The following is an 11,836-nucleotide window of genomic DNA, read 5'->3' as shown; positions in this document are numbered from 1 at the left end:
TTCTTCCATTACAGATAACTTTTATTTCCTACTTGACTGTTTATAGGGTTTTGCTTTAAGCCTTTTAATTAAGAAATTTTACTAGCAAAAGTCCAGCTGTTTGTCCTTTTTTCTCACAACTCTTTTAATCCTGAATCTTTTCAGTCTTAAACCTTTAAGCAAATCTTCACATGTTCTCTCTTTTATTGTTACTTCCCCTCTATCACTTCTTTTCTCTCTCCGCTGCATCAGAAATCAAGTCACAATATAAGGAATTTGGGCCAGGTGTGGTGGCTCACGCTTGTAATCCCGGCACTTTGGGAGACTAAGGCAGGCGGATCGCTTGAGTTTCAGAGCAGCATGGGCAACATAGCAAAACCTCATCTTTACTAAAAACAGAAAAAATTAACTGGGTGTGGTGGCGCACACCTGTAGTCCCAGCTACTCAGGAGGCTGAGGTGGAAGAAATCACCTGAGCCCAGGAAGTTGAGGCTGCAGTGAGCCATAGTGATTATGCCACTGCATTCCAGCCTGGGCAACAGGATTGAGACGCTGTCTCAAAAAAAAAAAAGGTATGGAGGGTGGGGGGCAGTGGCTCACGCCTGTAAGCCCAGCACTTTGGGAGGCCAAGGTGGCCAGATCACTTGAGGTCAGAAGTTTGAGACCAGTCTGGCCAACATGGAGAAACCTGTCTCTACTAAAAATACAAAAATTAGCCAGGCATGGTGGCCTGTGCCTGTAGTCCCAGCTACTTAGAAGGCTGAGGCAGGAGAATCACTTGAACCTGGGAGGCAGAGGCTGCAGTGAGCCGAGATCATGCCACTGCCCTCCAGCCTGGGTGACAGAGCAAGGCTCTGTCTCAAAAAAAAAAAAAAAAAAAGTTTGGATACTGGGTCCAAATCAACTGTATCCACCAAAATTGCCCTTGCCATCAGAAATCTGGTGGTGCCTAAGTGGGGACACTACTGTCAGGAGTTCTTGATGTCCAGAAGTTGCACTGCATTCCCCTAGATGTGGAAAGAACACCTGTCCTCCACTTTGGTATTAACATTCCCCACAACAGTACAAAAGCAGTATTGTTTGTGTTCAGGTGCCTTATTTTTAATGAAACAGTTTCATTAAAACAAATTTACTGATAGCCTATTCTCCTAACTCAAAATATAGATATGAATCTTCCAGGGTCTGGATACAAATCTTAGTGACAAATACCATGTTGTGCTCTGACAATTTTCCCCCAGACGGTGAAAGTTTTGTCATTGGGTCAAGTTGGTCTACATAATTCTTAGTTGTTCTAGGGTAAACTCTGTGTTCTGTGGAATTGACTTCCGACAGAATGGTAGGACAAAGTTCCAAAAATGGCATACTATCTCTCATTCCACCTGCTTTTTTGCAGTACAAATCTATAGGTCCTCCTTTGAATCTGAGTTGGTCCTGTGACTGCTTTGACCAATAAGATGTGGAGAAAATGATCTTCTGGAACTTCCAAGATCAGGCATTTAAAAAGCCTAGCAGCGTCTACTTTGCCATCTGCAGGAAACTTGTTAAAATGGTAATGAAGACTTTTTTTCAAGACTTTTGCAATAAGGGTGTTGCAATAGGGGAATGGGATTAGCAGCTGAGATTTATAGCCAAAGGGGTAAGTGGATAGAAAATTGCTAAGAAAAGACATCAAGGAGAGGGAGATCCTTGCTAACCTGACTTAGAAGGATTCTTGCCGAAGGCAGGCCGAAAGCTTTTACATCAAAGGTGGGGGATGAGGAATTTGATTAGATTTCAAAAAGGGTAGGGAAATTCTCACTAAACTTAGCAGGATTCTTGCTAAAACTAGGTTGGGCTAGGCAGGTCAAAGAGAAGATTGGGGCCAAGGTCAAGACCTAATTGAGAAGAGGACTCAGAGTAGCCTGTTTAAAATTTGGTCAAGGAGAGATTCCTTATCAGAGCCCAACCTAATCATATGGAGATGCTACACCACATAGAGACAGAGATATCTAACCAGCCTTCAGCTGTTCCAGCCATCCCAACTAAGGCAGACATGAGCATAAAATCATTTTGGACTTTCTAGCCCCAGCAGATGCCACTTACAACAGAGACAAGCTGTTCCTGTTTTTCTACCCTACCCACACCCCACTTTCATGAGCAAATCAATTATTGTTGTTCTAAAGCGGTAAGTTTTAGAGTGCTTTGTTACACAGCAACAGACAAGTGAGACAGGCAGCCATCCCAGCTAGCTAACCAAATATGCCCAAGAATGCTATGAATTTCCCGGTGGACTCAACTCAAGCTCAGGCTGGGGTGATCCTGCTATGGCTGTATGCATGTGAGTCTCACCCTTAGACTTGTGAGCAACTTGAACTAGATTCTTCATGTTAGGCTTTTGAAAGTTTAATTATAGTGTGTCTTAATGTGGGTCTCTTTGAGTTAATCTTACTTGCAGTTCATTGAGCTTCTTGGATGTTTATGTCTTTCATCAAATTTGAGAATTTTTCAGCCATTATTTCTTCAAATATTCTGGCTGTCCTTTCTGTCTCTCTCCTCCTTCTAAAACTCCCATGACATGTATATTAGTCCACTTGATGGTGTTCCAACAGATCCCTTAGGATTTGTTTGCTTTTCTTTTTTTTTTTCTTTTTGGTTCCGCAGACTCAGTAATTTCCATTATCTTCAAGTTTGTTCTTTCTTTTGTCTGCTCAAAAGTGCCTCTGAATCCCTCTAGTGAATTTTGCATTTCAGTTACTGTATTTTTTCACCTTCAGAATTTCTTTTTGTCTTCTTTTTAGATTTTGTGTTACTTTATTGTTTTTTTTGTTTTTTGTTTTTTTTCCCTTCACATGGGCAGGGGAAGCCTGTGCACTAAGGTAAATGCGGCCCCCAGAGGAAAAGGGCTCTCCTGAAGCCGTTTACCTCTTCCTGAGGTGGCCAAGAAACAGAGGAACCAAGGAGCAGAACTTTAATTGTGTGCTTCTTCAGTTGCTTGGGTGGTCAAACAAGAGCGGTTTCACCCTCAATACATGCTGACTTTGTCCCCTTCTCCCCCGAAGATTTAGACAAAACCCCTACCCCTTCCTCAAGGGAGAGTCTGATTTGTGAAAAACGCACTTTCCCAGAGTCCCACAATTGTTTTTCAAATAACTGCTCTAGATGCTTTTTGGAACCAGATCCTTTTGTTAGAATTCATAAAGCAAATCTTTGGGATCAGAGGAGTAAAGGAGGAAGCTTAGAGCTCAATAAACCAGGAGATGTTTAAAAGAGAGAGCAAGGAAGGACATGAGGCTTCGGGGTGTAACACGCAGGGTTGGGTGGAGTGTCATGGCCCAAGGGACCCAGCGCTTTCAGTACCCGAAAGAACCCTTGGGGGGAAATGCCACGGCCCTGAAATAAGAAGATGTCCATCTAATCTGGTGAAATCTCCACCTTATTTGTTCCAATGAATATGTATTTGCATGTTATAAAATTTCTATGAATTCACTTTCTAAAGAACATTTAGTAGCATTGTTCTACTGGTCTCTGGTAAAGATATAAGCAAAGTAAATGCCCATTAACAGAGGAATGGTTGAATAAATCGGGATATGTCTATTTTGTGGAGTTTTATGCAGCCACTAAAAGCACTGAGTGACAGCCACCCTACCAACTCACCTGGTGGGATTTCCTTTTTTTTTTTTTTTTTTTTTAAGGAAGGAAGGAAGGAAAGAAAGAAAAAGAAAGAAAGAAAGATAAAGAGGAAGAGAAAGAGGGAGAGAGATCGGGAGTCTCACTGCATTGCCCAAGCTGGAGTGCAGTCTAAAAATGGGTATTAAAAACCTCTTTTATGCCAATAATTGTGCTTGATGTCAACCAATATTTCACTTAAACTTTATTGTTATTTCCATTTTGTAAATGGTTTCCTCAACTTTCTCCACATCTTCCTTTAGTTCTGTGAGCATCCTTAAGACAGTTGTCTTAAAGCCTTTGTCCAGTACATCTACCATCAGATCTTTTCAGAAATAGTACTGGTTGATATCTTTTACTTTTTCCCCTTTCCCCCTACTCTGAGATTTACCAAGATTTTTTTCCCTTTTAATGAGCCTAATTTTCCTATTTCTTTGTATGCCTTGTGATTTTTTTTGTTGAAAACTGGACATTTGACTCCAATGGCACTTGTTTTCAAATCTTATTTTTTATCAAACTATCTTTCTTTTCTTCTTGCAGATGTGCCACTAAATCCAACACATTAACCTTGGTTGAGGCTGCCGGCTGGCAGTGGGGTTCACAAAAATAGAAAGAGAAGATCAAGGTAAGCAGGAGATGTGGTAACTCTGGAAATAAATTCCCTCCTTCCCTAGGTTTTTGTTTGTTTGTTTGTTTGTTTAACTGTGGTAGGCTCTCTGTGTTCCAAGGTTCAGCGTGAGGTATACACTTGAGGTCTTCTCGGGTTTTTCTGATCCTAGTCTTTTCCTCAGCATGCACAGTTACTATCTAATTTTCCTCATGTATGCCATTGTTTTTGGATGTCCTAGTCTTTAATGCCTACTTTCCAAAAGAAAAAAAATAGAGAGAGAGAAATTAAGAAGGAGGGGCAGTAGCCCTTTAAATCCCCTGGAAGTCACTTCAGCTGGAGGGAAGGGGCTTGAAACAATGGGGGGAAGTACAAAATCTGTAACCATCTCCCTCTCTGTCTGCACTTCTATGATCAGAAGCAGCAATCAATGACCAGTGTACAGATGCTCAATATTTGGAAGACAGGGTACTTTTTGGCCACTCTGGGTCCTATAAGCTACTCCTGGAATGCTTATGCAGCTGACTATCACAGGGCTGGGGATGGGCATGGGTAACTGCTACTGTATTAAGAACTGATACTGACCAAAAATAACTGCAATTTACTGTTCAGTTCTTCCCCTGGAAGTCGCAAGCATTCAATAGACCCCATAGTTTCTAAATAGCTACATCTCACAGATTCTGCTAATGCAATCATTGTGGTGGGAGGATGGATTCCTGGTTCTTTCTACTCCACAATCTTATCAGAATACTCTTTCAATTCCTACTCAACTATCTATCTTAGGAAAATTTCTCTTGTACACCTTGATCTTCTCCTTTTTTTTTTTATTATTTTTTTTTTTTTGACAGAGTTTTTCCCCCTTTTTCTTCTCTCTTTTTTTTTTTTTTTTTTTTGAGGCCGAGTCTTGCTCTGTCACTCAGGCTGGAGTGCAGCGGTGCGATCTCGGCTCACCGCAACCTCTGCCTCCTGGGTTAAAGCAATTCTCCTGCCTCAGCGTCCCGAGTAGCTGGGATTACAGCTACAGCCCACCACCTTGCCAGGCTAATTTTGTATTTTTAGTAGAGATGCGGTTTCACCATGTTGGCCAGGCTGGTCACAAACTCCTGACCTCAAATGATCCACCGACCTCAGCCTCCTAAAGTACTGGGATTACAGGTGTGAGCCACCACATCTGGCCGACGTTCTCTTTCTACCTTTGTGAACCCCACCTCCAGCCAGCAGCCTCAATCAAAGTTGGTAAGTCGAATTAGGGACACATCTGTATGAAGAAAAATAAGATAGTTTGATAAAAATAAGATTTGAAAACAAGCACTATAATTCTATAAAGCCCTTTTATCATCTCTTTACAATTTTCCATGTCCATCTTCGTCCTCATTTAATTCAATCTGCCTTTTCACAAACATAAGCATTTAAAAACTTTACATTTGGCTGCAACTTTGATCACCAGTGTAATAACGATACTGGATTCTTTCTCTCTTTCTCACCCGTCCTCTCTGTACTTATACAATATCTCAACAATAGTGTCGAGTTTAACAGGAGTGTTGATTTGAATGACACTCAAAAACATTAGCCCTGTCATTAATTCCCTTGGTATGTATGAACCAGGAAATGTTACTAGCAATTATAATATTGACCTTTTTGTCACCAACTACTTAGATGGCTCTATGAAAACAATTCCACGGTAAGTAGACTACTTGCATGTATTAAACCTCAGACTACCTCATTCATTTTCCACTTTTTAATATGTGTATATGTATCCTAAAGCAAGAAAACTATGTATTTTAAAGTTTGGATTCATTTCATCTCCAAATGTACAGCTAAATTTTAGGTCATTAAATGACGCTGTCTTTACAGGAATTGTATACACTTCAGAAAGAAGTAAGCATTATTTATTTACATCAGGACCAAACTTAATTTGGTGCTAAAAAAATAAAAAAAAACCTTCAAGGAAGATTGAGAGGCACAAGTGAGAACATGAAGAAAAGTCAGGGGCTTCCAGTCAGACTAGCTGAGCATCTATGCTCAGCCATTATTAGCATGAATGGGCAAATTATTTAACCTCACTGAGACTCAAACTTTCATGAAGATTTTTGTTGGTTGAGTTTGGTTTTTCAGTTTGACTGCTTTTTTATCTGTAAAAGAGAAAACCTATGTCACCTTGCTTCACTTTTTGAAGCATGTCTTTTTGTAGGTATGGAATAAACATCCATTATTAAAATAGAAATGAAGTTGGGTTTAATTGAATGGAGATGCTGAAATACTACTTTGCAATCAGTCTAAGTTATGCAAAAATATATAGGCATACCTCAGAGATATTGCAAGTTTGGTTCCAGACCACCATAATAAAGGAAATATCCTAGTAAAGCAAGTCACACATTTTTTTTTATTTCCCAGTGCATATAAAAGTTATGTTTATATTATATCGTAGTCTGTTAAGTGTGTAGTAGCATTATGTCCAGAAAAATAATATATGTACTTTATTTAAAATATTTTAATGGCCGGGCACAGTGGCTCATGCCTGTAATCCCAGCACTTTGAGAGGCCAAGGCAGGTGGATCACAAGGTAAAACCAGTCTGGCCAACATAGTGAAACCCTGTCTCTACTAAAAATACAAAATATTAGCTGGTCATGGTGGCACCCACGTGTAAACCCAGCTACTTGGGAGGCTAAGGCAGGAGAATTGCTTGAACCCAGGAGTCAGAGGTTGCATTGAGCTGAGATTGCACCACTGCACTCCAGCCAGGGCAACAGTGCCAGACTTCATCCTAAAAATAAATAAATAAATAAATAAAAATTAAAATAAAAAAATACATTATTGCTAAAAACGCTAACAACCATCTGGGCCTTCAGAAAAATCATAATCTTTTTTCTGGTGGAGGTCTTGCCTCAGTGTTGATGTCTGCTGACTAATCAGGATGATGGTTGCTGAAGTTGGAGTGGTTGTGGAAATTTCCTAAAATAAGACAATAGTGAATTTTGCCACATCCACTGACTCCTCCTTTCACAAAAGAGTTCTCTGTAAAATGAGACAACAGTGAATTTTGCCACATCCACTGACTTTTTCTTTCACAAAAGATTTCTCTGTAGCACGTGATGCTGTTTGATAGCATTTTACCCATAGTAGAACTTCTTTCAAAACTGAAGTCAGTTCTCTCAAACCCTGCCACTGCCCTTTCAACTATATTTATGCCATTCTAAACCCTTTGATGTTATTTCAACAATGTTCACAGCATATTCACCAGGAATTGTTTCCATCTCAAGAAACCACTTTCTTTGCTCATTCATAAGAAGCAACTCCTCATCATTCAAGTTTTGTCATAATTGTAGCAATTCAGTCCCATCTTCAGTTTCTACTTCTAATGTTAGTTTTCTTGCTATTTCTACCACATCTGCAGTTACTGCCTCCACTAATGTGAAGTCCTCAAAATCATCCAAGAGTTGAAATCAACTTCCAAATCCCATTCATGCTGATATTTTAACCTCCAATGAATCACAAAAGCTCTTAATAGCATCTAGAATAGTGAATCCTTTTCAGAAGATTTTCAATTTACCTTGCCCAGATCCATCAGAGGAATCACTATATGGCAGCTATAGTCTTACAAACTGTATTTCTTAATTAGAGGTGAAAGTAAAAATTACTATTTGATCTATAAACTGCAGAATAGATGATGTGTTATTAGGCCCGAAAACATTAATCTCCTTGTACATCTCCCTCAGAACCTTAGATATCTAGGTGCATTGTCAATGAGCAGTAATATTTTGAAAGGAATCCCTCTTTTTTTTCTGAGCAATTGGTCTCAACACTGGGCTTAAAAATACTCAGTAAAGTGTGGGTGCAATGGCTCACATCCATAATTCCAGGACTTTGGGAGGTCGAGGCAAGAGGATGGCTTAAGCCCAGGAGTTCAACACCAGCCTGGGCAGCACAGCAAAACCTTGTCTCCACTAAAAATAAAAAAAACAATCGGCCAGGCAGTTGCACATGCCCATGGTCCCAGATACTCTGGAGGCTTGTGTGGGAGGATTGCTTGAGTGTGCAAGGTCAGACTGCATGCCAGCCTGGGTGACAGAGTGAGACCCTGTCTCAAAAAAAAAAAAAAAAAAATTCAGTAAAGCATGCTGTAAACAGATGTGCTGTCATCCAGGATTTGTTGTTCCATTTAGAGAACACAGGCAATATAGATTTAGCATCATTCTTAGGGACTCTAGGATTTTCGGCATGGTAAATGTCCATTGGCTTCAACTTAAAGTCACCCATGCATTATTCCACAACAAGACAATCAGACAGACTGTCCTCAGAAGCTTTGAAGCCAGGCATTGACTTCTTCTCTCAAAGGAGTTCTATCAAAGTCCTAGATGGCATCTTTTTCCAGTAGAGGACTGTTTTGTCTACATTGAAAAATCCATTGTTTAGTGTAACCACTAAATGATATTAGCTAATCATTGATCATCATCAATGGTATTAGCTACATTTTCTGGATAACTTGCTGCAGCTTCTCTATCAGCACTTGCTGCTTCACCTTACACTTTATGTTATGGAGATGGCTTCTTTCTTAAACCTCCTGAACCACTCTCTGCTAGCATCCCACTTCTTCTGCAGCTTCCTCATCTTTCTTCAGCCTTCACAGAATTGAAGGGAGTTAGGGCCTTGCTCTGGATTAGGCTTTGGGTTAAAGGAATGTTGTGGCTGGTTTAATCTTCTATCTAAACCCCTAAAACTTTCTCTGTATCAGCAATAAGGTTGTTTTTCTTTCTGATCATTTGTGTGTTTATTGAAGTAAGTTCCTTTTAATTTCCTTCAAGAATTTTGTCTTTGTATTTACAACTTCGCTAACTGTTAAGATGCCAAGAGACCTAGCTTTCAGCCTATCATGGCTAACACATGCTTTCCTCACTAAGCTTAATCATTTCCAGCTTTTGACTGAAAGTGAGACATGTGGCCGGGCGCGGTGGCTCACGCCTGTAATCCCAGCACTTTGGGAGGCCGAGGCGGGTGGATCACGAGGTCAAGAGATCGAGACCATCCTGGTCAACATGGTGAAACCCCGTCTCTACTAAAAATACAAAAAATTAGCTGGGCATGGTGGCGCGTGCCTGTAATCCCAGCTACTCAGGAGGCTGAGGCAGGAGAATTGCCTGAACCCAGGAGGCTGAGGTTGCGGTGAGCCGAGATCGCGCCATTGCACTCCAGCCTGGGTAACAAGAGCGAAACTCCGTCTCAAAAAAAAAAAAAAAAAAAAAAAAAAAAAGTGAGACATGTGACTTTCCTTTCACTTGAACATTTAGAGGCCATTGTAGGGTTATTAATTGGCCTCATTTCAACACTGCTGTGTCTTGGGGAATAGAGGCTCCAGGAGAGGGAGAGATGGGAAATGGCCAGTTGGTTGAACAGTCAAAACATATACAACATTTATCCAATAAGTTCCCCATCTTATCTGGGCACGGTTCATGGCACCCCAAAACTACTACAATAGTAACAGCAAACATCACTGATTATAGATCACCATAACAGAAATAATGAAAAGGTTTGAAATATTGCAAGAATTACCAAAATATGACACAAAGCATATACTGCTGGAAAAATGGCGCCAAGAGACTTCCTCCAAGCCGATTTGCAAAAACCCTTCCATTTGTAAAAAGGCACTATCTGCTCAGAGCAACAAAGCAAAGGGCAATAATCAAGTTTGCCTGTAGTAATGGCACATGGTATTCTTCAGATTTTTTTTTTTTTGTCGTTTGTTTGACACTGAGTCCCACTCTGTTGCCCAGGCTGACGTGCAGTGGTAGGATCTTGACTCACCGCAACCTCCACCTCCCAGGTTCAAGCGATTTTCCTGCCTCAGCCTCCTGAGTAACAGGGAAACAGGCGCATCCCACCACGCCCAGCTAATTTTTGCGTTTTTTAGTAGAGACAGGGATTCGCCATGTTGGCCAGGCTTGTCTTGAACTCCTGTCCTCAGGTGATCCGCCTGCCTCGGCCTCCCAAAGTGCTGGGATTACAGGCGTGAGTCACCACGCCCGGCTAATTTTAGTATTTTTAGTAGAGATGGGGTTTTACTATGTTTGCCAGGCTGGTCTCAACTCCTGACCTCGTGATGTGCCTGCCTTGGCCTCCCAAAATGCTGGGATTACAGGCGTGAGCCACGGTGCCCAGCCTAAAAGGTGAATAGTTAAGTTTCTAACACTTACACAGCATACTGTCTTTAACTTAATACATACATAAATGTCTTTAGCTTCGCTAGTTCTACCACTATAAAAATCCATTTTGCCAAATTGAAAGCAAACTCTAGGGCCCAGGAACAGCTAGAAATGAAACATAAGTAGCATTTCCTTGCTTGCTGTAATGTATATTTGCACCCTGAACCACACAGATCCTCCTCGGTGCACAGTCTCGCCCCTAAACAGCTAGTACCACCCATACTCGCTGAGAAAGTGGAAATGAGGAAGGGTCGAAGTTAACCCGTTTTTAGTGGCCATGTATGCGTCCGACATGCGCTACCCAGCGAGATTTGGGAAAGGGGTGAGAAGCTTTCTTGATCCTCTCGCGAGAGGGGAAGTAGTCACGCCACGTCGTAGACTAGCGATCCCGCAGCCGAGCGACAGGTGCCGCAACAAACAGGAGGTGAGAACTCGCGGACGCGGAACCATTTGGTGGGCAGGACTTCCGGCGGAATATCGCACTCTCTGGGAAACTCAGAGCTGTCCTGGGTTGTCGCTGTTCAGAGTTTTGTGAAGATGGCTTGTGCTGCTGCGCGCTCCCCGGCCGACCAGGACAGGTGGGTCCTGGGGAGGTGGGTCCTGAGAAAGGAAGGGGCTTGCTGTGGTGCCGCGGGTGCTGCGCTTCCCTTCTACGCCTCGCGGCATCGTGAATGGCCTAGCCGATCCAGCTTGGACTGGACGGGCTCCGCGCCCCTCCCAGGCGGCTCGTTTTTCCGAGAATCCTGCAACAGCCACCAGGCTCTTGGCAGGGCTTCTGAAATTCCGACCGTAGGTAACCTGGTGTTTACCTTTATGCGACACAAGTATTTTGGGTGCTACGTGGACATGATATATCTTATTGTTGAGCTCTGAAAGTCTCGTTTGTGAATTTTTAAGGTTTTAATACCTTGGACACTATTTTTTATATAAGAGGGCTGGCCCCATTCTCAGGAGCTTTTGACAGACTGCTCTGTCTAGTGTAACAGTTAACAAGTTTTGTTTCTGTTCGTGTTGTTCTTTTCCATCTAACGTAGTGGATAAAGTTTAACTAAGGTAAGAAAAAGAAAGGTAATTCAACGAAAAAGCATTAAGCAAATAATAGCATAGGTGTACCAGCAATGATGACAAGGACTATCATGGACTGAAACAATAAGTATTATTATTATTATTATTATTATTATTGAGACACAGTTTCGCTATGTCGCCAGGCTGGAGTGCAGCGGTGCACATCTAGTCGGATGTGCTCACTGCAACATCCGACTCCCGGGTTCAAGCGATTCTCCTGCCTCAGCTTCCTGAGTAGCTGGGATTACAGGCACGCACCACCAGGCCCAGCTAATTTTTATATTTTTCGTAGAGACGAGGTTTCACCATCTTGGCCAGGATGTTCTCCGTCTCCTGACCTT

General features: G+C 41.8%; 1 protein-coding gene across 5 annotated transcripts in view; it reads left to right on the top strand.

The window, feature by feature from the left end:
- Positions 1–10,815: 10,815 nt before the first annotated feature.
- Positions 10,816–11,836, top strand: part of SRP19 (signal recognition particle 19) — a 55,959-nt gene continuing 54,938 nt past the window's right edge. For 3 of the 5 annotated variants that reach the window (XM_032274394.1, XM_032274408.1, XM_032274391.1), the window contains exon 1: positions 10,830–11,008. In XM_032274394.1, the coding sequence (XP_032130285.1) occupies positions 10,968–11,008 (41 nt within the window). In that variant the 5' untranslated portion in view covers positions 10,830–10,967. Of the gene's footprint in view, positions 11,009–11,836 lie in introns of all 5 variants that reach the window. The other 2 variants (XM_032274414.1, XM_032274404.1) reach the window with 2 other exon arrangements.

This window comes from Sapajus apella, unplaced genomic scaffold (genome assembly GCF_009761245.1).
Source record: "Sapajus apella isolate SASKATOON/1434 unplaced genomic scaffold, GSC_monkey_1.0 scaffold1, whole genome shotgun sequence".
NCBI lineage: Eukaryota > Metazoa > Chordata > Mammalia > Primates > Cebidae > Sapajus > Sapajus apella.
The sequence above is the reverse complement of the archived record's forward strand: the minus strand, read 5'-3'. Positions and strand labels throughout refer to the sequence as shown.